The sequence below is a fragment of the Scyliorhinus canicula genome, chromosome 6, assembly GCF_902713615.1.
Source record: "Scyliorhinus canicula chromosome 6, sScyCan1.1, whole genome shotgun sequence".
NCBI classification, from domain to species: Eukaryota; Metazoa; Chordata; class Chondrichthyes; order Carcharhiniformes; family Scyliorhinidae; genus Scyliorhinus; species Scyliorhinus canicula.
This window is the reverse complement of record NC_052151.1, coordinates 219,835,074-219,860,536: the sequence shown is the minus strand read 5'-3', so window position 1 is coordinate 219,860,536 and position 25,463 is coordinate 219,835,074. Positions and strand designations below refer to the sequence as shown.

Here is a 25,463-nt window from a genome sequence, read left to right as displayed (position 1 = left end):
TGTCTTATCAGAACGGCACGTTGCACGTCCTGATAGGCTTTCTCATACTGGGTCTGGGAACTGTTCAGATGAGCTAGACAAGACTGATGAGCCCTTTTGGCATCATCCACCTCTCTATCCTTCTCTGCCAACTTCCCTTTGAGATCCAGATTCTCCTTCTCGATGTCCCTGACATCGACCTTACTCATCCTATTCCTCTCTTCTAAATCTGTCCGGAGCGTCCTGATGACCACCTCTGCGCCTCGCAACTGTGCCAAACAGGACACAATCGCCATCGGCTTGCGTGCTTTACCTAGGTTCTTTTTGTGTATTTGAGAGAGGTTCTCCCACCAAGTATGACCTATACTCCCGGGACCTGTCTCCTCATTTGCACAAAACTCTTTCCAAAGGGGCCATCCCTTTCCTTGTAAATATTTGCGGAGTTCCAGCTCCCACGTGGGACACTGGCCTACTCTGCTACTGTTGCTGGTCGCTGCGACCACAAACTTTGCTGGATCCATCAGACGTTCCATTGCCTGCATGGCCATTTTCTCTGACTCTCTTTGTATAATTTGGAACAGGGGGTTGCTGGGGTTGTGTCTCACGAAACGGGTACGGCTTATGCTATGTTCCGTTCACAAAACTACCGAAAGTTTGTCGCAACAAAAAGCTTTCAGTTTTACCTTACAGCCCTGTTAGTACGCATGCACTAAACACACTTCCGAATTACGCATTATTTTGAACACCTTGAATACTTGTGATCTCTTTCTTTCTCTGCAATTTGGAGTTCTAATTCAAATTTCAGGGTCCTGGACGGTGTGGGGTTTCCACTTACAACCGTGTCCCGCCAGGGAGTCGCCACTAAATGTTGCACGTTTTACTGTGGTTGTAAAACGCGTTTATTGGAGTGTATTAACACGCCTCCGAGTTCGACGTGTGCTTAACACTACTAGGCTCTGTTGTATGTAATTATTTAGCTCTGGAGTCGCCAGTTGCCGTATAGACAACGTCACAAGTATTCCAAGGTCAAGTTCAAAGTAATAAAGACGATACACCGATTAGTAAAGTTCAAACGATCAATATTTATTATACAGTTATAATAAATACTCATGCACACTAAGAGACTAAGCTATAACTAAACTTAAAGCCAGGAAAAAGCCCGGCTAGCTCAGTCGGTAGAGCATGGGACTCTTAATCCCAGGGTCATGGGTTCGAGCCCCACGTTGGGCGGTTCCGTATTGTGGGGCAGCAGGGTAGCATGGTGGTTAGCATAAATGCTTCACAGCTCCAGGGTCCCAGGTTCGATTCCCGGCTGGGTCACTGTCTGTGTGGAGTCTGCACGTCCTCCCCCTGTGTGCGTGGGTTTCCTCCGGGTGCTCCGGTTTCCTCCCACAGTCCAAAGATGTGCGGGTTAGGTGGATTGGCCATGCTAAATTGCCCGTAGTGTCCTAATAAAAGTAAGGTTAAGGGGGGTTGTTGGGTTACGGGTATAGGGTGGATATGTGGGTTTGAGTAGGGTGATCATGGCTCGGCACAACATTGAGGGCCGAAGGGCCTGTTCTGTGCTGTACTGTTCTATGTTCTATGTTAAGTGAACAGAATACTTATCTAACAGGAACAGGCAAGGTCAGAGAACGAGGCCTTCGTCCTGGTCTTGTACTGCAGCCTTCAGCAAGCGTTCTGGTACTTGGGAGTCTAGTGGGCTTGGATCGCGTAGCGAGCGTTGAACTTACGGTTTCGGCGGCTGGTGCTCAACGGCTGGAGTCAGGATGTAAGATGTCAGTCAGAGCCGGAGCACGAGTTTAACAGACCGGGCTCTGTGGGGAATTTGCCTTTATACCCCTCTCTAATGTCCTTGCCCCCTTCTAGGCGGGCTCTACCTTTCGGTACCGATTGGAGCGTTTCCAAACGGTTACCTTCGAAATCCTCCAATGCCTCGATGTTGGGGGTGGTTTCGATATTCGTTACTCTGGTGCCATCCTGCCTGCACAACCAATTAAGTGTTACATTGAGATGGAAATGTTGCCATTGTTTGTGCCTGGATCTGGGCTGCCTCATCAGAATGTTAAGCGCTTTGCCATTAACACCTTTGGCTTGGAGATCTTGCACCTGGCCAGAAAACTGGTTTGCTGCTTGCAAAATGCTAATTAGTTGAGAGCAGGCTGTCTGTTCTCACTAAACAGGCTTTTCCTTCTGTCTTCCATTTTAGTTTGGCTCAGTATCCATTTTGCGTGGCCAGCATGGCTACACTGTCATGGCCTGGTAGTTACAGTTGCGTGCTAGGGCTTTGAGGGCGCGTAGATAGTCATCTAGCGACTCCCCAGGGAGCTGGCGATGAGTTGTGAAGATGTGTCGTGCGTAGACTTTGTTCACGGGCCGCACGTACAGGCGGTCGAGTAGCGCGAGGGCCTCAGTGTAAGAGTCAGCTTCATCAAGTTGAGCAGAAATATGATGGCTTACCCATGCGTGGAGAAGACTGAGCTTCTGTTCATCTGTAACACAGGAGGTAGTCGACGCAGCCAGGTCGGCCTTGAAGTACCAAAGCCAATGCAAAAAAATTTCCTTTGCCTCTGCGGCCTGTGGATCGAGTTCCAGTCGGTCAGGTTTGAGGGCTGATTCCATAGTAGTTCTTTAAGTCGATTAAATTGATGCGACCATCAATTCGACCAGAGACACGAGTTGGAGTAATCGGCTTACAACTGAGCCTGCCTGAGACTGAACAATACTGAGGACGGACTCGCAGGACCGCAGCACTTATACTCACTAAAGGGGGCGGAGCCTAGGGCAGAGCCCTGTACATGCTCCTCATCTGCCCCTGTGGGCAGAGCCGCACAGTGGCTCACAGATGGGGGCCCACAGGGACAATTAGTATCGTGTAGTCGCAGGCAGGCTCAGATGTAAGCCGATTAAAGCGACAGTTTACTCCAACTCGTGTCTCAGAGTGAATTGATGGTCGCATCAGTTTAATCGACTTCAAGAACAGTGTGAGTTACCAGTTACGCATTCACCACAGTGTCGCTGGGTCAAAATCCTCCAACTCCCCTAACAGCGCAGTGGGTGTACCTACACCTGAGGGACTGCAGCGGTTCAAGAAGGCAGCTCACCACCACCTTCTGAAGGGCAACTAGGGATGGGCAACACATGCTGGCCGAGCCAATGATGCCCACGCCCTGTAAATGAATTTGTAAAAACCATCCAGTCCCATCGATGTCTTCAGCTTTGTCTGTGGCTCGGCCAGTCCTGCCGCCATTGAAGCGACACAGGAGGATCCCACCAATGGGGCGGGCTGGAAAATCCCTCAGTATATCTAAACAGCTGTTGCCAGTGGGGAGAAAAAGCTGGATGAACAGGTCACGACTGATTATTATTAATTAATCAAAGTACGATCATAAAATCCCTACAGCCCAGAAGGAAGTCATCGACCCAGCGAGCCGGCCCAACTCTCTGAAAGAGCACCTTACCTGGGCCCACTCCCCGACCATAACCCCACCCAACATTTGGGCCCAAGGAACAATTTAGCACGGCCAATCCACCTCACGCACTTATTTGGACTGCGGAGGGAAACCGGAGCACCCGGAGGAAACCCAAGCAGACGGGGGGGGGGAGGGGGAGAGAGAACGTCCAGGCTCCACGCAGTCACCCAAGGCCGGAATCGAACCCGGGTCCCTGGCCCGGTGAAGCAGCAGTGCTAACCAGTGTGCGACCGTAGCTGGGTTAAGGCTGTCAAGTGCGAAAAATACAAAATTACTTAAAATATTAAAAATCAAAGTAGAGCAGGAATAAAATTGCCAAAGATTAGCGGCCACAGTCCTCAGGCCTACAGCTTCACCATCAGCAGATTCCTTTTAACAACAGGTGCCCGTGACAGCACAACCCTGACTGAGAACTGCTGCTTGGAAAGTGCAGCACTCACTCAGCACTGACTTTCTGACACAGCCCTGGTAGCTCAGAAACAACCTATCCACCATTTTGATAGATAACTATAGACAAGCGAGTCTAAACTAGGGAAGACTTGTCATAATAATAATCTTTATTCTTCAATAAAGCTTCACAAGTAAGCTTACATTAACACTGCAATGAAGTTACTGAGAAAAGCCCCTAGTCACCACATTCCGGCGCCTGTTTGGGTACACGGTATATTTTCCAATTTAGGGGCAATTTAGCACGGCCATTCGACTTAACCTGCACATCTTTGGGTTGTGGGGGTGAAACCCACCCAGAGACGAGATGTATGTGAAATTCCACCTGGACAGTGACCCGGAGCCGGGATCGAACCCAGGTCCTCGGAGCCATAGGCAGCAATGCTAACCACTGTGCCACCGTGCCCCATTAGCCCCTTATTAATCAAGAACCTATCTACCTCTGTCTTAAAGACACTCAGTGATTTGGCCTCCACAGCCTTCTGCGGCAAAGAGTTCCACAGATTCACCACCCTCTGGCTGAAGAAATTCCTCCTCATCTCTGATTTTCAGATCTTCCCTTTAGTCTGAGATTTGCCCTCTGGTTCAAGGTTTTCTAACGCACGGAAACATCCTCTCAACGTCCACTCTATCCAGGCCTCGCAGTGTCCTGTTAGTTTCAATAAGATCCCTCCCTCATCCTTCTCAACTCCAATGAATTCAGACCCAAAGTCATCAAGCGCTCCTCATACGACGAGCTCTTCATTCCAGGGATAATTCTTGTGAACCTCCCTCTGGACCCTTTCCAAGGCCCAGCTCATCCTCCCTTAGATACGGGGCCCCCAAACTGCTCACAATATGCCAAATGGTGTCTGACCAGCGCCTCAGAAGTACATCCCTGGTCTTGTATTCCAAACCTCTCGACATGAAGGCTAACATTGCATTTGCCTTCCCAACAGCCGACTGCACGTTAACCTTAATACAATCGTGAACAAGTGGGAACACGCGGAGCGTCGTTCCAAGCGGGAGCATCGTTTGCATGCAAGGTTCATGCAGCATGACCTGGCACCTCAGGGAGGGGGTGGGGGGGGGGGGGGGGGGCGCGGGGGGGCGACGTACAACCGAATGTAAGGATAGACTGGACCCAGCCTTCCCCGCAGATGTCCAAGGACTGTCGGGCTTTGGGGGGTGGGGGGGGGGGGGATGTTATAATCCGCAAGCCGCTTGTGGGGTGGGAACAATGACCTTCCCCATGGTTCTTGCAGAATAAGGGCTCCCCCAGTAAGGGGGCAGGGGTCCTCCAAACAGTGTGTAGCTGTACCATATATAAAGCCAGTCAGTTAGGCACTGGCTGGGGAGAGATCCAGTTGGAACCTGCTGTGTATTTTATACAGTAGCTACTGTAAACAAATTAAGTTTGTCAAACTAATCGGTGTGGACTCCTTTCGAGGCCGTATAAAACTGGCAACAGTCTGAGATGAAGTCAATCTGCCCCCAACCTTTGCGTCATTGAGGTTGCAACCTGATATTCAGGCGATCGCTAGGGCCGCCTATTTCTCCATCTCCACGTCCCACCTTTCCCCTGCCTGAGCTGATCTGCTGCTGGAGCCCTCACCCATCCCCGAGGGACCCAGAGGGTGATTAGTTCAAAGCCTGGACGCCTCCAGAACTGGTGGATCAGCTGTGGAACATTCATGCCCACATCGCCACCCCAACAACCCCAGGAAGCGGGAGAATCCCAGTTTAATGCTTATCCCTCCCACCTCATCCCTTCCAGCCTCCATTTAGCAGCCAAACCCCAAAATGGAAAGAATCAACGGCAACGGGAAAAGCTTCAGTAAAGTTTTATTGAATGCTGTGCGATGCAATTGCAGTTGAATAGTTTAGTCGCGGGTACACAGTTTTTCAAGGGGGTTGGCAGCAGCAGATGTTCTGTTCAGAACTCCAAAATGCTTTCAGAGAGTTGTGTTGTTTTGGAGACCGACACATCTTCACGCACAGCCAGATTCCATGAGCACCTTGCTGGAGATTAAAGGATTTTGGCTTTAAAACATTTGTTCTGATGGACCATTTGCATCACTAATCAGGCCAACACTTATTGCCCATTCCGAGCTGACCTTGAGAAGGTGGTGTAGATACGCCCCTGGGCTGTTTTGGAGGGAGTTAGAAGATTTTGACTCAGTGAGAGTGAAGGAACGGCGATATATTTCCAAGGCAGGATGGCCGGTGACTTGGAGATATATATGGGGGATGAAGGGGAACCTTCAGGCGGTGGGGTTCCCATTTCCCTGCTGCACATGTCCTTCTAGATGGTAGAGGTCGTAGGTTTGGAAGGTCCTGCCATGTGGCGGTTGAGTGTAGAACTTCTCAGGAGACCTGGCCAACGGTTTCCACCTGCCCCGACCTCTCTTCAATCCTACGCTGGGCTGAGTGAGGCCTATCGACCATTTTCAGCCTCCTCTAGATTTTGAACATCTCTATCAAATCTCCTCTTGGCCTTTTCTCTCCCAAGGGGAACAGGCCCCCGACCTCTCCAATCTAACCTCATAACTGACATTTCTCACCCCCGGAACCGGTTCTTGTGAACCTCCTTCTAAACTCGCTCCAATGTCTTCACATCCTTCCTATAGTGTGGCTCCCAGAACTGTACACTATACTCCAGCTGCCATTTAACTGGGTCTTGTGGAAGTTCAGAGTCCCTGCTTGTTCTCGGACTCTACAGCCCTATCAATGAAGCCCTGAATTATATTTCTAATCATTGATAGGATGTGGGCCTTGCTGGCCAGGCCCAGCATTTGTTGCCCATCCCTAATTGCCCCTTGAGAAGGTGGTGGTGAGCTGCCTCCTTGAGCCCGCTGCAGTCCTTGTGGTAGGTACACCCACAGCGCTGTTAGGGAATTGCAGAACTTTGACCAGCCACACTGAAGGAGTGGGGATATATTTCCCAGTCAGGGTGGTGAGTGACTTGGAGGGGAACCTCCAGGCGGTGGGATTCCCAGGTATCTGCTGCCCTTGTCCTGAATGGTGGAGGTCACAGGTTAGAAGGTGCTGAGGGGAGATGTTTGGTAGTTGCTGCAGTGAACCTCATAGATGATACACCCAGCTGCTACTGTCTGTCGGTGGGGGAGGGAGTGAATGTTTAAACTGCTGGGTGGGCAGCCTTGACCTGGACGGTGTTGGCACTCGAGGAGACTGAATTGCCACCTATTCCTGTGTAAGGGGTTAGAGGTGGGGTGGGGATGAGGGTCTAAAGGTGGCGGCTGAGTGAGGGTCTGAAGGCGGGGCTGTGAGGGGCTGAGTGAGGGGCTGAATGTGGGGGTGTGAGGGGCTGAGTGAGGGGCTGAGTGAGGGGCTGAGTGAGGGGCTGGAGGTGGGGGTGTGGGGGGCTGTGACGGGCTGAGTGAGGGACTGAAGGTGGGGCTGAAGGCGGGGGTGTGAGGGGCTGAAGGCTGGGGTGTGAGGGGCTGAAGGCTGGGGTGTGAGGGGCTGAGTGAGGGGCTGAAGGTGGGGGTGAGTGAGGGGCTGAGTGAGGGGCTGAGTGAGGGACTGAAGGTGGGGCTGAAGGCGGGGGTGTGAGGGGCTGAAGGCTGGGGTGTGAGGGGCTGAGCGAGGGGCGGAAAGTGGGGGTGAGTGAGGGGCTGAGTGAGGGGCTGAAGGTAGGGGTGAGTGAGGGGCTGAGTGAGGGGCTGAGGGACTGTGAAGGGCTGTGTGAGGGGCTGTGAGGGGCTGGTGGGGGTGAGTGAGGGGCTGAGTGAGGGGGTGAGTGAGGGGCTGAGTGAGGGGCTGAGTGAGGGGCTGAAGGTGGGGGTGAGTGAGGGGCTGAGTGAGGGGGTGAGTGAGGGGCTGAGGGAGGGGCTGAGGAGGTGAGTGAGGGGCTGTGAGGGGCTGAAGGTGGGGGTGAGTGAGGGGCTGAGTGAGGGGCTTAGTGAGGGGCTGAGTGAAGGGCTGAGTGAGGGGCTGAAGGTGGGGCTGAGGGAGGGGCTGAAGGTGGGGGTGTGAGGGGCTGAGTGAGAGGGTGAGTGAGGGGCTGTGAGGGGCTGTGAGGGGCTAAGTGAGGGGCTGTGAGGGGCTGAGTGAGGGGCTGAGTGAGGGGCTGAGGGAGGGGCTGAAGGTGGGGGTGAGTGAGGGGCTGAAGGCGGGGGTGTGAGGGGCTGAAGGCGGGGGTGTGAGGGGCTGAGTGAGGGGCTGAAGGTGGGGGTGTGAGGGGCTAAGGCGGGGGTGTGGGGGGCTGAGTGAGGGGCTGAATCCGAGCTGTTGTGTGAATGAAGGAGAGGGAATGGGAGTTGAAAGGCAAAGCTTATTCTGACAGAGCAGAGAGATGCAGGCGGTGGGCTGGGTCTGGTCTGCCCTAGAAATATTTAATCTCATCGAATAGTTTCTTTCCAGTTTCATAATTGTTCAATGCCGGCATCGCATCATCACCGGGCAGTGGCTCAAACACACGAAGATGGATGTATTCATCACCATGGCCAACAACAACCTGAAAACCAAAAGAAGAAAACAATAGTTTGCATTAGATATCATTCCCAGCTACCTCGACAGTGCCCCTCCCTCAGCGTTAACCTTACGACAGTGCCCCTCCCTCAGCGTTAACCTTACGACAGTGCCCCTCCCTCAGCGTTAACCTTACGACAGTGCGGCTCACTCAGCGTTAACCTTACGACAGTGCGGCTTCCTCAGCGTTAACCTTACGACAGTGCGGCTCCCTCAGCGTTAACCTTACGACAGTGCGGCTCCCTCAGCGTTAACCTTACGACAGTGCCCCTCCCTCAGTGTTAACCTTACGACAGTGCGGCTCCCTCAGCGTTAACCTTACGACAGTGCGGCTCCCTCAGCGTTAACCTTACGACAGTGCCCCTCCCTCAGCGTCAGCCTTACGACAGTGCGGCTCCCTCAGCGTTAACCTTACGACAGTGCCCCTCCCTCAGTGTTAACCTTACGACAGTGCGGCTCCCTCAGCGTTAACCTTACGACAGTGCCCCTCCCTCAGCGTTAACCTTACGACAGTGCCCCTCCCTCAGTGTTAACCTTACGACAGTGCGGCTCCCTCAGCGTTAACCTTACGACAGTGCAGCTCCCTCAGCGTTGACCTTACGACAGTGCGGCTCCCTCAGTGTTAACCTTACGACAGTGCGGCTCCCTCAGCGTTAACCTTACGACAGTGCGGCTCCCTCAGTGTTAACCTTACGACAGTGCCACTCCCTCAGCGTTAACCTTACGACAGTGTCCCTCCCTCAGTGTTAACCTTACGACAGTGCCACTCCCTCAGCGTTAACCTTACGACAGTGCCGCTCCCTCAGTGTTAACCTTACGACAGTGCGGCTCCCTCAGCGTTAACCTTACGACAGTGCCCCTCCCTCAGCGTTAACCTTACGACAGTGCCCCTCCCTCAGCGTTAACCTTACGACAGTGCCCCTCCCTCAGCGTTAACCTTACGACAGTGCCCCTCCCTCAGCGTTAACCTTACGACAGTGCGGCTCACTCAGTGTTAACCTTACGACAGTGCTGCTCCCTCAGCGTTAACCTTACGACAGTGCCCCTACCTCAGCGTTAACCTTACGACAATGCCACTCCCTCAGCGTTAACCTTACGACAGTGCGGCTCCCTCAGCGTTAACCTTACGACAGTGCGGCTCCCTCAGCGTTAACCTTACGACAGTGCGGCTCCCTCAGCGTTAACCTTACGACAGTGCGGCTCCCTCAGCGTTAACCTTACGACAGTGCCCCTCCCTCAGCGTTAACCTTACGACAGTGCGGCTCCCTCAGCGTTAACCTTACAACAGTGCGGCTCCCTCAGCGTTAACCTTACGACAGTCCCGCTCCCTCAGCGTTAACCTTACGACAGTGCGGCTCCCTCAGCGTTAACCTTACGACAGTGCGGCTCCCTCAGCGTTAACCCTACGACAGTCCCGCTCCCTCAGCGTTAACCTTACGACAGTGCGGCTCCCTCAGCGTTAACCTTACGACAGTGCGGCTCCCTCAGTGTTAACCTTACGACAGTGCGGCTCCCTCAGCGTTAACCTTACGACAGTGCCCCTCCCTCAGCATTAACCTTACGACAGTGCGGCTCCCTCAGCGTTAACCTTACGACAGTGCCCCCCCCTCAGCGTTAACCTTACGACAGTGCGGCTCCCTCAGCGTTAACCTTACGACAGTGCCCCTCCCTCAGCATTAACCTTACGACAGTGCAGCTCCCTCAGCGTTAACCTTACGACAGTGCCGCTCCCTCAGCGTTAACCTTACGACAGTGCCCTTCCCTCAGCGTTAACCTTACGACAGTGCCGCTCCCTCAGCGTTAACCTTACGACAGTGCGGCTCCCTCAGCGTTAACCTTACGACAGTGCCCCTCCCTCAGCGTTAACCTTACGACAGTGCCGCTCCCTCAGTGTTAACCTTACGACAGTGCAGCTCCCTCAGCGTTAACCTTACGACAGTGCCGCTCCCTCAGCGTTAACCTTACGACAGTGCGGCTACCTCAGCGTTAACCTTACGACAGTGCCCCTCCCTCAGCGTTAAACTTACGACAGTGCCGCTCCCTCAGCATTAACCTTACGACAGTGCCCCTCCCTCAGCATTAACCTTACGACAGTGCCCCTCCCTCAGCGTTAACCTTACGACAGTGCCCCTCCCTCAGCGTTAACCTTACGACAGTGCCCCTCCCTCAGCGTTAACCTTACGACAGTGCCCCTCCCTCAGCGTTAACCTTACGACAGTGCCCCTCCCTCAGTGTTAACCTTACGACAGTGCTGCTCCCTCAGCGTTAACCTTACGACAGTGCGGCTCCCTCAGCGTTAACCTTACGACAGTGCCCCTCCCTCAGCGTTAACCTTACGACAGTGCCCCTCCCTCAGCATTAACCTTACGACAGTGCGGCTCCCTCAGCGTTAACCTTACGACAGTGCGGCTCCCTCAGCGTTAACCTTACGACAGTGCCCCCCCCTCAGCATTAACCTTACGACAGTGCGGCTCCCTCAGCGTTAACCTTACGACAGTGCGGCTCCCTCAGCATTAACCTTACGACAGTGCGGCTCCCTCAGCGTTAACCTTACGACAGTGCCGCTCCCTCAGCATTAACCTTACGACAGTGCGGCTTCCTCAGCGTTAACCTTACGACAGTGCGGCTCCCTCAGCGTTAACCTTACGACAGTGCGGCTCCCTCAGCGTTAACCTTACGACAGTGCCCCTCCCTCAGTGTTAACCTTACGACAGTGCGGCTCCCTCAGCGTTAACCTTACGACAGTGCCCCTCCCTCAGTGTTAACCTTACGACAGTGCGGCTCCCTCAGCGTTAACCTTACGACAGTGCCCCTCCCTCAGCGTCAGCCTTACGACAGTGCGGCTCCCTCAGCGTTAACCTTACGACAGTGCCCCTCCCTCAGTGTTAACCTTACGACAGTGCGGCTCCCTCAGCGTTAACCTTACGACAGTGCCCCTCCCTCAGCGTTAACCTTACGACAGTGCCCCTCCCTCAGTGTTAACCTTACGACAGTGCGGCTCCCTCAGTGTTAACCTTACGACAGTGCTGCTCCCTCAGTGTTAACCTTACGACAGTGCGGCTCCCTCAGCGTTAACCTTACGACAGTGCAGCTCCCTCAGCGTTAACCTTACGACAGTGCCACTCCCTCAGCGTTAACCTTACGACAGTGCCGCTCCCTCAGCGTTAACCTTACGACAGTGCAGCTCCCTCAGCGTTAACCTTACGACAGTGCCGCTCCCTCAGCGTTAACCTTACGACAGTGCCCCTCCCTCAGCGTTAACCTTACGACAGTGCCCCTCCCTCAGTGTTAACCTTACGACAGTGCCCCTCCCTCAGCGTTAACCTTACGACAGTGCCCCTCCCTCAGCGTTAACCTTACGACAGTGCCCCTCCCTCAGCGTTAACCTTACGACAGTGCCCCTCCCTCAGCGTTAACCTTACGACAGTGCGGCTCCCTCAGCGTTAACCTTACGACAGTGCCCCTCCCTCAGCGTTAACCTTACGACAGTGCCCCTCCCTCAGCGTTAACCTTACGACAGTGCGGCTCACTCAGTGTTAACCTTACGACAGTGCTGCTCCCTCAGCGTTAACCTTACGACAGTGCCCCTCCCTCAGCGTTAACCTTACGACAATGCCACTCCCTCAGCGTTAACCTTACGACAGTGCGGCTCCCTCAGCGTTAACCTTACGACAGTGCGGCTCCCTCAGCGTTAACCTTACGACAGTGCGGCTCCCTCAGCGTTAACCTTACGACAGTGCGGCTCCCTCAGCGTTAACCTTACGACAGTGCCCCTCCCTCAGCGTTAACCTTACGACAGTGCGGCTCCCTCAGCGTTAACCTTACGACAGTGCGGCTCCCTCAGCGTTAACCTTACGACAGTCCCGCTCCCTCAGCGTTAACCTTACGACAGTGCGGCTCCCTCAGCGTTAACCTTACGACAGTGCGGCTCCCTCAGCGTTAACCCTACGACAGTCCCGCTCCCTCAGCGTTAACCTTACGACAGTGCGGCTCCCTCAGCGTTAACCTTACGACAGTGCGGCTCCCTCAGTGTTAACCTTACGACAGTGCCGCTCCCTCAGCGTTAACCTTACGACAGTGCGGCTCCCTCAGCGTTAACCTTACGACAGTGCCCCTCCCTCAGCATTAACCTTACGACAGTGCGGCTCCCTCAGCGTTAACCTTACGACAGTGCCCCCCCCTCAGCGTTAACCTTACGACAGTGCGGCTCCCTCAGCGTTAACCTTACGACAGTGCCCCTCCCTCAGCATTAACCTTACGACAGTGCAGCTCCCTCAGCGTTAACCTTACGACAGTGCCGCTCCCTCAGCGTTAACCTTACGACAGTGCGGCTCCCTCAGCGTTAACCTTACGACAGTGCCCCTCCCTCAGCGTTAACCTTACGACAGTGCAGCTCCCTCAGCGTTAACCTTACGACAGTGCCGCTCCCTCAGCGTTAACCTTACGACAGTGCGGCTCCCTCAGCGTTAACCTTACGACAGTGCCCCTCCCTCAGCGTTAACCTTACGACAGTGCCGCTCCCTCAGCATTAACCTTACGACAGTGCGGCTCCCTCAGCGTTAACCTTACGACAGTGCCACTCCCTCAGTGTTAGCCTTACGACAGTGCGCCTCCCTCAGCGTTAACCTTACGACAGTGCCCCTCCCTCAGCGTTAACCTTACGACAGTGCGGCTCCCTCAGCGTTAGCCTTACGACAGTGCGGCTCCCTCAGCGTTAACCTTACGACAGTGCGGCTCCCTCTGCGTTAACCTTACGACAGTGCGGCTCCCTCAGCGTTAGCCTTACGACAGTGCTGCTCCCTCAGTGTTAACCTTACGACAGTGCCGCTCCCTCAGCGTTAACCTTACGACAGTGCGGCTCCCTCAGCGTTAACCTTACGACAGTGCGGCTACCTCAGCGTTAACCTTACGACAGTGCCCCTCCCTCAGCGTTAACCTTACGACAGTGCCCCTCCCTCAGCGTTAACCTTACGACAGTGCGGCTCCCTCAGCGTTAACCTTACGACAGTGCCCCTCCCTCAGCGTTAACCTTACGACAGTGCCCCTCCCTCAGCGTTAACCTTACGACAGTGCGGCTCACTCAGTGTTAACCTTACGACAGTGCTGCTCCCTCAGCGTTAACCTTACGACAGTGCCCCTCCCTCAGCGTTAACCTTACGACAATGCCACTCCCTCAGCGTTAACCTTACGACAGTGCGGCTCCCTCAGCGTTAACCTTACGACAGTGCGGCTCCCTCAGCGTTAACCTTACGACAGTGCGGCTCCCTCAGCGTTAACCTTACGACAGTGCGGCTCCCTCAGCGTTAACCTTACGACAGTGCCCCTCCCTCAGCGTTAACCTTACGACAGTGCGGCTCCCTCAGCGTTAACCTTACGACAGTGCGGCTCCCTCAGCGTTAACCTTACGACAGTGCCGCTCCCTCAGCGTTAACCTTACGACAGTGCGGCTCCCTCAGCGTTAACCTTACGACAGTGCGGCTCCCTCAGCGTTAACCCTACGACAGTCCCGCTCCCTCAGCGTTAACCTTACGACAGTGCGGCTCCCTCAGCGTTAACCTTACGACAGTGCGGCTCCCTCAGTGTTAACCTTACGACAGTGCCGCTCCCTCAGCGTTAACCTTACGACAGTGCGGCTCCCTCAGCGTTAACCTTACGACAGTGCCCCTCCCTCAGCATTAACCTTACGACAGTGCGGCTCCCTCAGCGTTAACCTTACGACAGTGCCCCCCCCTCAGCGTTAACCTTACGACAGTGCGGCTCCCTCAGCGTTAACCTTACGACAGTGCCCCTCCCTCAGCATTAACCTTACGACAGTGCGGCTCCCTCAGCGTTAACCTTACGACAGTGCCGCTCCCTCAGCGTTAACCTTACGACAGTGCGGCTCCCTCAGCGTTAACCTTACGACAGTGCCCCTCCCTCAGCGTTAACCTTACGACAGTGCAGCTCCCTCAGCGTTAACCTTACGACAGTGCCGCTCCCTCAGCGTTAACCTTACGACAGTGCGGCTACCTCAGCGTTAACCTTACGACAGTGCCCCTCCCTCAGCGTTAACCTTACGACAGTGCCGCTCCCTCAGCATTAACCTTACGACAGTGCGGCTCCCTCAGCGTTAACCTTACGACAGTGCCACTCCCTCAGTGTTAGCCTTACGACAGTGCGCCTCCCTCAGCGTTAACCTTACGACAGTGCCCCTCCCTCAGCGTTAACCTTACGACAGTGCGGCTCCCTCAGCGTTAGCCTTACGACAGTGCGGCTCCCTCAGCGTTAACCTTACGACAGTGCGGCTCCCTCAGCGTTAACCTTACGACAGTGCGGCTCCCTCAGCGTTAACCTTACGACAGTGCGGCTCCCTCTGCGTTAACCTTACGACAGTGCGGCTCCCTCAGCGTTAGCCTTACGACAGTGCTGCTCCCTCAGTGTTAACCTTACGACAGTGCCGCTCCCTCAGCGTTAACCTTACGACAGTGCGGCTCCCTCAGCGTTAACCTTACGACAGTGCGGCTACCTCAGCGTTAACCTTACGACAGTGCCCCTCCCTCAGCGTTAACCTTACGACAGTGCCCCTCCCTCAGCGTTAACCTTACGACAGTGCCCCTCCCTCAGCATTAACCTTACGACAGTGCGGCTCCCTCAGCGTTAACCTTACGACAGTGCGGCTCCCTCAGCGTTAACCTTACGACAGTGCCCCCCCCTCAGCATTAACCTTACGACAGTGCGGCTCCCTCAGCGTTAACCTTACGACAGTGCGGCTCCCTCAGCATTAACCTTACGACAGTGCCGCTCCCTCAGCGTTAACCTTACGACAGTGCGGCTCCCTCAGCGTTAACCTTACGACAGTGCCACTCCCTCAGCATTAACCTTACGACAGTGCGGCTCCCTCAGCGTTAACCTTACGACAGTGCGGCTCCCTCAGCATTAACCTTACGACAGTGCCGCTCCCTCAGCGTTAACCTTACGACAGTGCCCCTCCCTCAGCGTTAACCTTACGACAGTGCCCCTCCCTCAGTGTTAACCTTACGACAGTGCCACTCCCTCAGCGTTAACCTTACGACAGTGCGGCTCCCTCAGCGTTAACCTTACGACAGTGACCCTCCCTCAGTGTTAACCTTACGACAGTGCCACTCCCTCAGCGTTAACCTTACGACAGTGCGGCTCCCTCAGTGTTAACCTTACGACAGTGCCGCACCCTCAGCGTTAACCTTACGACAGTGCGGCTCCCTCAGCGTTAACCTTACGACAGTGACCCTCCTTCAGTGTTAACCTTACGACAGTGCCACTCCCTCAGCGTTAACCTTACGACAGTGCGGCTCCCTCAGTGTTAACCTTACGACAGTGCCACTCCCTCAGCGTTAACCTTACGACAGTGTCCCTCCCTCAGTGTTAACCTTACGACAGTGCCCCTCCCTCAGTGTTAACCTTACGACAGTGCCACTCCCTCAGCGTTAACCTTACGACAGTGCCCCTCCCTCAGTGTTAACCTTACGACAGTGCCCCTCCCTCAGCATTAACCTTACGACAGTGCTGCTCCCTCAGTGTTAACCTTACGACAGTGCCGCTCCCTCAGCGTTAACCTTACGACAGTGCTGCTCCCTTAGCGTTAACCTTACGACAATGCCACTCCCTCAGCATTAACCTTACGACAGTGCCCCTCCCTCAGTGTTAACCTTACGACAGTGCCACTCCCTCAGTGTTAACCTTACGACAGTGCCCCTCCCTCAGTGTTAACCTTACGACAGTGCCGCTCCCTCAGCGTTAACCTTACGACAGTGCCACTCCCTCAGCGTTAACCTTACGACAGTGCCCCTCCCTCAGCGTTAACCTTACGACAGTGCCCCTCCCTCAGCGTTAACCTTACGACAGTGCCCCTCCCTCAGCGTTAACCTTACGACAGTGCCCCTCCCTCAGCATTAACCTTACGACAGTGCCCCTCACTCAGCGTTAACCTTACGACAGTGCCGCTCCCTCAGCGTTAACCTTACGACAGTGCCCCTCCCTCAGCGTTAACCTTACGACAGTGCCACTCCCTCAGCGTTAACCTTACGACAGTGCAGCTCCCTCAGCGTTAACCTTACGACAGTGCCGCTCCCTCAGCGTTAACCTTACGACAGTGCCGCTCCCTCAGCGTTGACCTTACGACAGTGCCCCTCCCTCAGCGTTAACCTTACGACAGTGCCGCTCCCTCAGCGTTAACCTTACGACAGTGCGGCTCCCTCAGCGTTAAACTTACGCCAGTGCCACTCACTCAGCGTTAACCTTACGACAGTGCCCCTCACTCAGCGTTAACCTTACGACAGTGCCACTCCCTCAGCGTTAACCTTACGACAGTGCCACTCCCTCAGCGTTAACCTTACGACAGTGCCACTCCCTCAGCGTTAACCTTACGACAGTGCGGCTCCCTCAGCGTTAACCTTACGACAGTGTCACTCCCTCAGCGTTAACCTTACGACAGTGCCACTCCCTCAGCGTTAACCTTACGACAGTGCCACTCCCTCAGTGTTAACCTTATGACAGTGCCACTCCCTCAGCGTTAACCTTACGACAGTGCGGCTCCCTCAGCGTTAACCTTACGACAGTGCGGCTCCCTCAGCGTTAACCTTACGACATTGCCACTCCCTCAGCGTTAACCCTACGACAGTGCGGCTCCCTCAGCGTTAACCTTACGACAGTGCGGCTCCCTCAGCGTTAACCTTACGACAGTGCGGCTCCCTCAGCGTTAACCTTACGACAGTGCCACTCCCTCAGCGTTAACCTTACGACAGTGCGGCTCCCTCAGCGTTAACCTTACGACAGTGCCACTCCCTCAGCGTTAACCTTACGACAGTGCCCCTCCCTCAGCGTTAACCTTACGACAGTGCCACTCCCTCAGCGTTAACCTTACGACAGTGCCACTCCCTCAGCGTTAACCTTACGACAGTGCCACTCCCTCAGCGTTAACCTTACGACAGTGCCACTCCCTCAGTGTTAACCTTATGACAGTGCCACTCCCTCAGCGTTAACCTTACGACAGTGCCCCTCCCTCAGCGTTAACCTTACGACAGTGCGGCTCCCTCAGCGTTAACCTTACGATAGTGCCACTCCCTCAGCGTTAACCTTACGACAGTGCCACTCCCTCAGCGTTAACCTTACGACAGTGCCACTCCCTCAGTGTTAACCTTATGACAGTGCCACTCCCTCAGCGTTAACCTTACGACAGTGCCGCTCCCTCAGCGTTAACCTTACGACAGTGCGGCTCCCTCAGCGTTAACCTTACGACAGTGCCACTCCCTCAGCGTTAACCTTACGACAGTGCCACTCCCTCAGTGTTAACCTTACGACAGTGCCCCTCCCTCAGCGTTAACCTTACGACAGTGCCGTTCCCTCAGTACTAATCTTACGATACTTCTGTCTCCCTCTGTGCTAATCTTGCGACTGTCCATCTCACTTATCTAACCCTGCGACAGTGCTATACATAGTCAGGTACTTCACCAACAACTCGTCCTATCCTTGTAACGTCCTCAAACTCCTACAATCCTCCCTCTCTCTGTAAATCCACCAGCTTCCAGAATCCTCACTATCTCTAATCTCCTCCAACCCCTACAACCCTCCCTATATCTGTCACACCCTCCAGCCCCTCAACCCTCCCTATCTCTGAAACCTCCCGTCCCCACAACCCTCCCTATCTCTGTAACCAGTCCCCACAACCCTCCCTATCACTGTAACCTCCTCCAGCACATACAAACCTCCCTATCTCAATAACCTCATCCAGCCCCTACAACCCTCCCTATCTCTGTAACCTCCTCCAGTCCCCACAACCCTCCCTATCTCTGTAACCTCCTCCAGCCCCTACAACCCTCCCTATCTCTGTAACCACCCCGAGACCCTACAACCCTCCCTATCTCTGTGACCTCATCCAGCACCTACAACCCTCCCTATCTCTGTAACCTCCAGTCCCTCAACCCTCCCTATCTCTGTAACCTTCTCCAGCACCTACACCCCTCCCTAACTGTAACCTCCTCCAGCCCCTACAACCCTCCCTATCACTGTAACCTCCTCCAGTCCCTACAACCCTCCCTATCTCTGTAACCTCCTCCAGTCCCTACAACCCTCCCTATCTCTGTAACCTCCTCCAGTCCCTACAACCCTCCCTATCTCTGTAACCTCCACCAGCCCCTACAACCCTCCCTATCTCTGTAACCTCCTCCAACCCCTCCAACCCTCCCTGTCTCTGTAACCTTCTCCAGCCCCTACAACCCTCCCTATCTCTGTAACCTCCTCCAGCTGCTACAACCCTCCTTATCTCTGTAACCTCCTCCAACCCCGACAACCCTCCCTATCTCTGTAACCACCCCCAGTCCTCTACAACTCTCCATATCTCTGTAACCTCCTCCAGCCCCTACAACCCGCCCTATCTCTGTAACCTCCTCCAGCCCCTACAACCATCCCTATCTCTGTAACCTCCTCCAGCCACTACAACCCTCCCTCTCTCTGTAACCTCCCAGACCGTCCAACCCAGCCATCCTCTGCAACATCTTCCAGCATCTCCAACCCTCCCTAATTCTGTCATCTGGGTCATTGTCTTGAGTATGTTCAAGGCTGAGATCGACAGATTTTAGATCTGAAATGGAATCCAGGGGCGGCGTGGTAGCACAATGGTTAGCACTGCTGCCTCACGGCGCTGAGGATCCGAGGGAGTGCTGCACTGTCAGAGGGTCAATGCTGAGGGAGTGCTGCACTGTCAGAGGGTCAGTACTGAGGGAGTGCTGCACTGTCAGAGGGTCAGTACTGAGGGAGCGCTGCACTATCAGAGGGGCAGTACTGAGGGAGGGCTGTGCTGTCAGAGGGTCAGTACTGAGGGAGTGCCGCACTGTCAGAGGGTCAGTGCTGAGGGACTGATGCACTGTCAGAGGGTAAGTACTGAGGGAGTGCTGTACTGTCAGAGGGTCAGTACTGAGGGAGGGCTGTGCTGTTAGAGGGTCAGTACTGAGGAAGTGCCGCACTGTCAGAGGGTCAGTGCTGAGGGACTGATGCACTGTCAGAGGGTCAGTACTGAGGGAGTGCTGCACTGTCAGAGGATCAGTACTTTGGGAGCGCTGCACTGTCAGATGGTCAGTACTGAGGGAGTGCTGCACTGTCAGAGGGTCAGTACAGAGGGAGTGCTGCGCTGTCAGAGGGTCAATGTTGAGGGAGTGCTGCACTGTCAGCGGGTCAGTACTGAGGGAGTGCTGCGCTGTCAGAGTGTCAGTACTGAGGGAGTGCTGCACTGTCAGATGGTCAGCACTGAGGGAGGGCTACACTGTCAGAGGGTCAGTACTGAGGGAGTGCCGCACTGTCAGAGAGTCAGTACTGAGGGAGAGCTGCACTGTCAGAGGGTCAGTACTGAGGGAGTGCCGCACTGTCAGAGGGTCAATGTTGAGGGAGTGCTGCACTGTCAGAGGGTCAGTACAGAGGGAATGCTGCACTGTCAGAGGGTCAATGTTGAGGGAGTGCTGCACTGTCAGTGTCAGTACTGAGGGAGTGCTGCACTGTCAGAGTGCCAGTACTGAGGGAGTGCCGCACTGTCAGAGGGTCAGTACTGAGGGAGTGCTGCACTGTCAGAGGGTCAGTACTGAGGGAGCGCCGCACTGTCAGAGGGTCAGTACTGAGGGAGTCCTGCACTGTCAGAGGGTCAGTACTGAGGGAGTGCCGCACTGTCAGAGTGTCAGTACTGAGGGAGTGCTGCACTGTCGGAGGGTCAGTACTGAGGGAGTGCTGCACTGTCAGAGGGTCAGTACTGAGGGAGTGCTGCACTGTCAGAGGGTCAGTACTGAGGGAGTGCTGCACTATCAGAGGGTCAGTACTGAGGGAGTGCTGCACTGTCAGAGTGTCAGTACTGAGGGAGTGCTGTACTGTCAGAGAGTCAGTACTGAGGGAATGCTGCACTGTCAGAGTGTCAGTACTGAGGGATTGCCGCACTGTCAGAGTGTCAGTACTGAGGGAGTGCTGCACTGTCAGAGTGTCAGTACTGAGGGAGTGCTGTACTGTCAGAGAGTCAGTACTGAGGGAGTGCTGCACTGTCAGAGGGTCAGTACTGAGAGAGTGCTGCACTCAGAGGGTCAGTACTGAGGGAGTGCTGCACTGTCAGAGGGTCAGTACTGAGAGAGTGCTGCACTCAGAGGGTCAGTACTGAGGGAGTGCTGTACTGTCAGAGGGTCAGTACTGAGAGAGTGCTGCACTGTCAGAGTGTCAGTACTGAGAGAGTGCTGCACTGTCAGAGGGTCAGTACTGAGGGAATGCTGCGCCTGTTCTTTGATGAGCAACTAAACAAAATCCCCCTCTGTCGACTGAGGTTGATGTTTTACATCCCACTCAACTCTGGAAATCGCTCCAGAAACCCCTCCAACTTTCTTTGTCCTCACTTCAGATTTTTATTGAACCCTCTGTCTTTGTACAAGCCATTGCACATTGTCCTATATTTCTGTCCGTTATTTCGCATTTCAGCCTAACAGGCCAATTTGTTTCTGATACAATAGAAATGCATGTGATATCTGTCATCATACCTGTCATCATACATGTGATATCAGTCATCATACCTGTCATCATACATGTGATATCTGTCATCATACCTATCATCATACATGTGATATCTGTCATCATACCTGTCATCATACATGTGATATCTGTCATCATAGCTGTCATCATACGTGTTATATCTGTCATCATTCCTGTCATCATACATGTGATATCTGTCATCATACCTGTCATCATACATGTTATATCTGTCATCATACCTGTCATCATACATGTTATATCTGTCATCATACCTGTCATCATATATGTTATCTCTGTCATCATACCAGTCATCATACGTGTTATATCTGTCGTCATACCTGTAATCATACATGTTATATCTGTCATCATACCTGTCATCATACATGTTATATCTGTCATCATACCTGTCATCATACATGTTATATCTGTCATCATACCTGTCATCATCCGTGTTATATCTGACATCATAGCTGTCATCATACGTGTTATATCTGCCATCATAACTGTCATCATTCATGTTATATCTGTCATCATACCTGTCATCATACATATTATATCTGTCATCATACATGTTATATCTGTCATCATACCTGTCATCATACATGTTATATCTGTCATCATATCTGTCATCGTACGTGTTATATCTGTCATCATACCAGTTATCTTATGTGTTAAATCTGTCATCATACCTGTCATCATAAATGTTATATCTGACATCATACCTGTCTTCATAAGTATTATATATCTGTCATCATACCTGTCATCATACATGTTATATATGTCATCATACCTGTCTTCATACGTGTTATATCTGTCATCATACCTGTCATCATACATGTTATAGCTGTCATCATTCCTGTCTTCATACCTGTTATATCTGTCATCATACCTGTCTTCATACGTGTTATATCTGTCATCATACCTGTCATCATACATGTTATATCTGTCATCATACCTGTCTTCATACGTGTTATATATGTCATCATACCTGTCATCATACATGATATAGCTGTCATCATTCCTGTCTTCATACGTGTTATATCTGTCATCATACCTGTCTTCATACGTGTTATATCTATCATCATACCTGTCATCATACATGTTATAGCTGTCATCATACCTGTCTTGATACGTGTTATATCTGTCATCATACCTGTCATCATCCGTGTTATATCTGTCATCATACCTGTCACCATACGTGTTATATCTGCAATCATAACTTTCATCATACATGTTATATCTGTCATCATACCTGTCATCATACATGTTATATTTGTCATCATACATGTGATATCTGTCATCATACCTGTCATCATACCTGTTATATCTGTGATCATATCTGAATCATACATGTTATATCTGTCACCATACCTGTGACATACATGTTGTATCTGTCATCATACCTGTCATCATACGTGTTATATCTGTCATCATACCTATCATCATACATGTTATATCTGTCATCATACCTGTCATCATACATGTTATATCTGTCATCATACCTGTCATCATACATGTTATATCAGTCATCATACCTGTCATCATATGTGTTATATCTGTCATCATACCTGTCATCATACGTGTTATATCTGTCATCATACCTGTCATCATACGTGTTATATCTGTCATCATACCTGTCATCATACATGTTATATCTGTCAGCATACCTGTCATCATACATGTTATATCTGTCATCATACCTGTCATCATCCGTGTTATATCTGTCATCATAGCTGTCATCATACGTGTTATATCTGCCATCATAACTTTCATCATACATGTTATATCTGTCATCATACCTGTCATCATACATGTTATATCTGTCATCATACATGTTATATCTGTCATCATACCTATCATCATACATGTTATATCTGTCATCATACCTGTCATCGTACGTGTTATTTCTGTCATCATACCAGTTATCTTATGTGTTAAATCTGTCATTATACCTGTCATCGAAAATGTTATATCTGACATCATACCTGTCTTCATAGGTATTATATTTGTCATCATACCTGTCATCATACATGTTATATCTGTCAACATACCTGTCTTCATACGTGTTATATCTGTCATCATACCTGTCATCATACATGTTATAGCTGTCATCAATCCTGTCTTCATACGTGTTATATCTGTCATCATACCTGTCTTCATACGTGTTATATCTGTCATCATACCTGTCATCATACATGTTATATCTGTCATCATACCTGTCTTGTTACGTGTTATATCTGTCATCATACCTGTCATCATCCGTGTTATATAAGTCATCATACCTGTCATCATACGTGTTATATCTGCCATCATACCTGTCATCATACATGTTATATCTGTCATCATACCTGTCATCATACATGTTATATCTGTCATCAAATCTGCATCATTCATGTTATATCTGTCACCATACCTGTCACATACATGTTGTATCTGTCATCATACCTGTCATCATACATGTTATATCTGTCATCATACCTGTCATCATACATGTTATATGTGTCATCATACCTGTCATCATACATGTTATATCTGTCATAATACCTGTCATCATACGTTTTATATCTGACATCATACCTGTCACCATACGTGTTAAATCTGTCATCATACCTGTCATCATAAATGTTATATCAGTCATCATACCTGTCATCATACGTGTAATATCTGTCATCACACCAGTCATCTTATGTGTTGAATCTGTCATCATACCTGTCATCATAAATGTTATATCTGACACCATACCTGTCTTCATACGTGTTAAATCTGTCATCATACCTGTCATCATACATGTTATATCTGTCATCATACCTGCCTTCATACGTGTTATATACGTCATCATACGTCATCATACATGTTATAGCTGTCATCATACCTGTCTTCAAACGTGTTATATCTGTCATCATACCTGTCTTCATACGTGTTATATCTGTCATCATACCTGACATCATACATGTTATAGCTGTCATCATACCTGTCTTGATACGTGTTATATCTGTCATCATACCTGCCTTGATACATGTTATATCTGTCATCATACCTGTCATCATACGTGTTATATCTGTCATCACACCAGTCATCTTATGTGTTGAATCTGTCATCATACCTGTCATCATAAATGTTATACCTGACACCATACCTGTCTTCATACGTGTTAAATCTGTCATCATACCTGTCATCATACATGTTATATCTGTCATCATACCTGTCATCATACATGTTATATCTGTCATCATACCTGTCTTCATACGTGTTATATACGCCATCATACGTCATCATACATGTTATAGCTGTCATCATACCTGTCTTCAAACGTGTTATATCTGTCATCATACCTGTCTTCATACGTGTTATATCTGTCATCATACCTGACATCATACATGTTATAGCTGTCATCATACCTGTCTTGATACGTGTTATATCTGTCATCATACCTGCCTTGATACATGTTATATCTGTCATCATACCTTCACAAAGTAATTTGTTCCAGACACTAGTTGTGAGCAATATGATATTCCATGAAAAACGCACAGTGGTCTTCCGATCTTCTTTTCAACCACAGCCTTCACCTAGAAACAGAAACAAATAAAATAGAATATTTAAGAATTTCTGATGGAGTGCTGCACTGTCAGAGGGTCAGGACTGAGGGAACGCCGCACTGTCAGAGGGTCAGTGCTGAGGGAGTGCTGCACTGTCAGAGGGCGAGTACTGAGGGAGTGCTGCACTGTCAGAGGGTCAGTACTGAGGGAGTGCTGCACTGTCAGAGGGTCAGTACTGAGGGAGTGCTGCACTGTCAGGGGGGTCAGTACTGAGGGAGTGCTGCACTGTCAGGGGGTCAGTACTGAGGGAGGGCTGCACTGTCAGAGGGTCAGTACTGAGGGAGTGCTGCACTGTCAGAGGGTCAGTACCGAGGGAGCGCTGCACTGTCAGAGGGTCAGTACTGAGGGAGGGCTTCACTGTCAGAGGGTCAGTACTGAGGGAGTGCTGCCCTGTCAGAGGGTCAGTACTGAGGCAGTGTTGCACTGTCAGAGGGTCAGTACTGAGGGAGTGCTGCACTGTCAGGGGGTCAGTACTGAGGGTGTGCCGCACTGTCAGAGGGTCAGTACTGAGGGAGTGCTGCACTGTCAGGGGGTCAGTACTGAGGGTGTGCTGCACTGTCAGAGGGTCAGTACTGAGGGAGTGCTGCACTGTCAGAGGGTCAGCACTGAGGGAGTGCTGCACTGTCAGAGGGTCAGTACTGAGGGAGTGCTGCACTGTCAGAGTGTCAGTACTGAGGCAGTGCTGCACTGTCAGAGGGTCAGTACTGAGGGAGTGCTGCACTGTCAGAGGGTCAGCACTGAGGGAGTGCTGCACTGTCAGAGGGTCAGTACTGAGGGAGTGCTGCACTGTCAGAGGGTCAGCACTGAGGGAGTGCTGCACTGTCAGAAGGTCCGTACTGAGGGAGTGCCGCATTGTTAGAGGGTCAGTATTGAGGCAGTGCTGAACTGTCAGAGGTTCAGTACTGAGGGACTGCTGCACTGTCAGAGGGTCAGTACTGAGGGAGAGCTGCACTGTCAGATGGTCAGTACTGAGGGAGTGCTGCACTGT

At 51.9% G+C, this 25,463-nt stretch overlaps 2 protein-coding genes and 1 non-coding gene across 4 annotated transcripts; 1 reads left to right on the top strand and 2 right to left on the bottom strand.

Moving 5' to 3' along the window:
- The first annotated feature begins 1,136 nt into the window (after positions 1 to 1,136).
- Positions 1,137 to 1,209, top strand: trnak-cuu. The gene has a single exon. It is a non-coding gene; the product is annotated as a tRNA-Lys (tRNA).
- A 19,600-nt stretch (positions 1,210 to 20,809) lies between these two features.
- LOC119967888 (GRIP and coiled-coil domain-containing protein PFC0235w-like) lies at positions 20,810 to 22,170 on the bottom strand. 2 transcript variants are annotated; one of them, XM_038800981.1, is made up of 3 exons: positions 21,802 to 22,170; positions 21,284 to 21,490; positions 20,810 to 21,238 (listed from the first exon to the last, which is right to left on the bottom strand). In XM_038800981.1, the coding sequence occupies exons 1-3, from the start codon at positions 22,164 to 22,166 to the stop codon at positions 20,908 to 20,910; spliced, it is 903 nt and encodes a 300-aa protein (XP_038656909.1). In that variant the 5' UTR covers positions 22,167 to 22,170; the 3' UTR covers positions 20,810 to 20,907. The 2 variants fall into 2 exon arrangements, with proteins under 2 accessions (XP_038656909.1, XP_038656907.1); XM_038800979.1 differs by having other exon boundaries at positions 20,810 to 21,490.
- Positions 22,171 to 22,241: 71 nt separating this feature from the next.
- On the bottom strand, positions 22,242 to 23,737 carry LOC119968029. The gene is made up of 2 exons (XM_038801133.1): positions 23,325 to 23,737; positions 22,242 to 23,248 (listed from the first exon to the last, which is right to left on the bottom strand). The coding sequence occupies exons 1-2, from the start codon at positions 23,716 to 23,718 to the stop codon at positions 22,242 to 22,244; spliced, it is 1,401 nt and encodes a 466-aa protein (XP_038657061.1). The 5' UTR covers positions 23,719 to 23,737.
- Between the last annotated feature and the right edge of the window lie 1,726 nt (positions 23,738 to 25,463).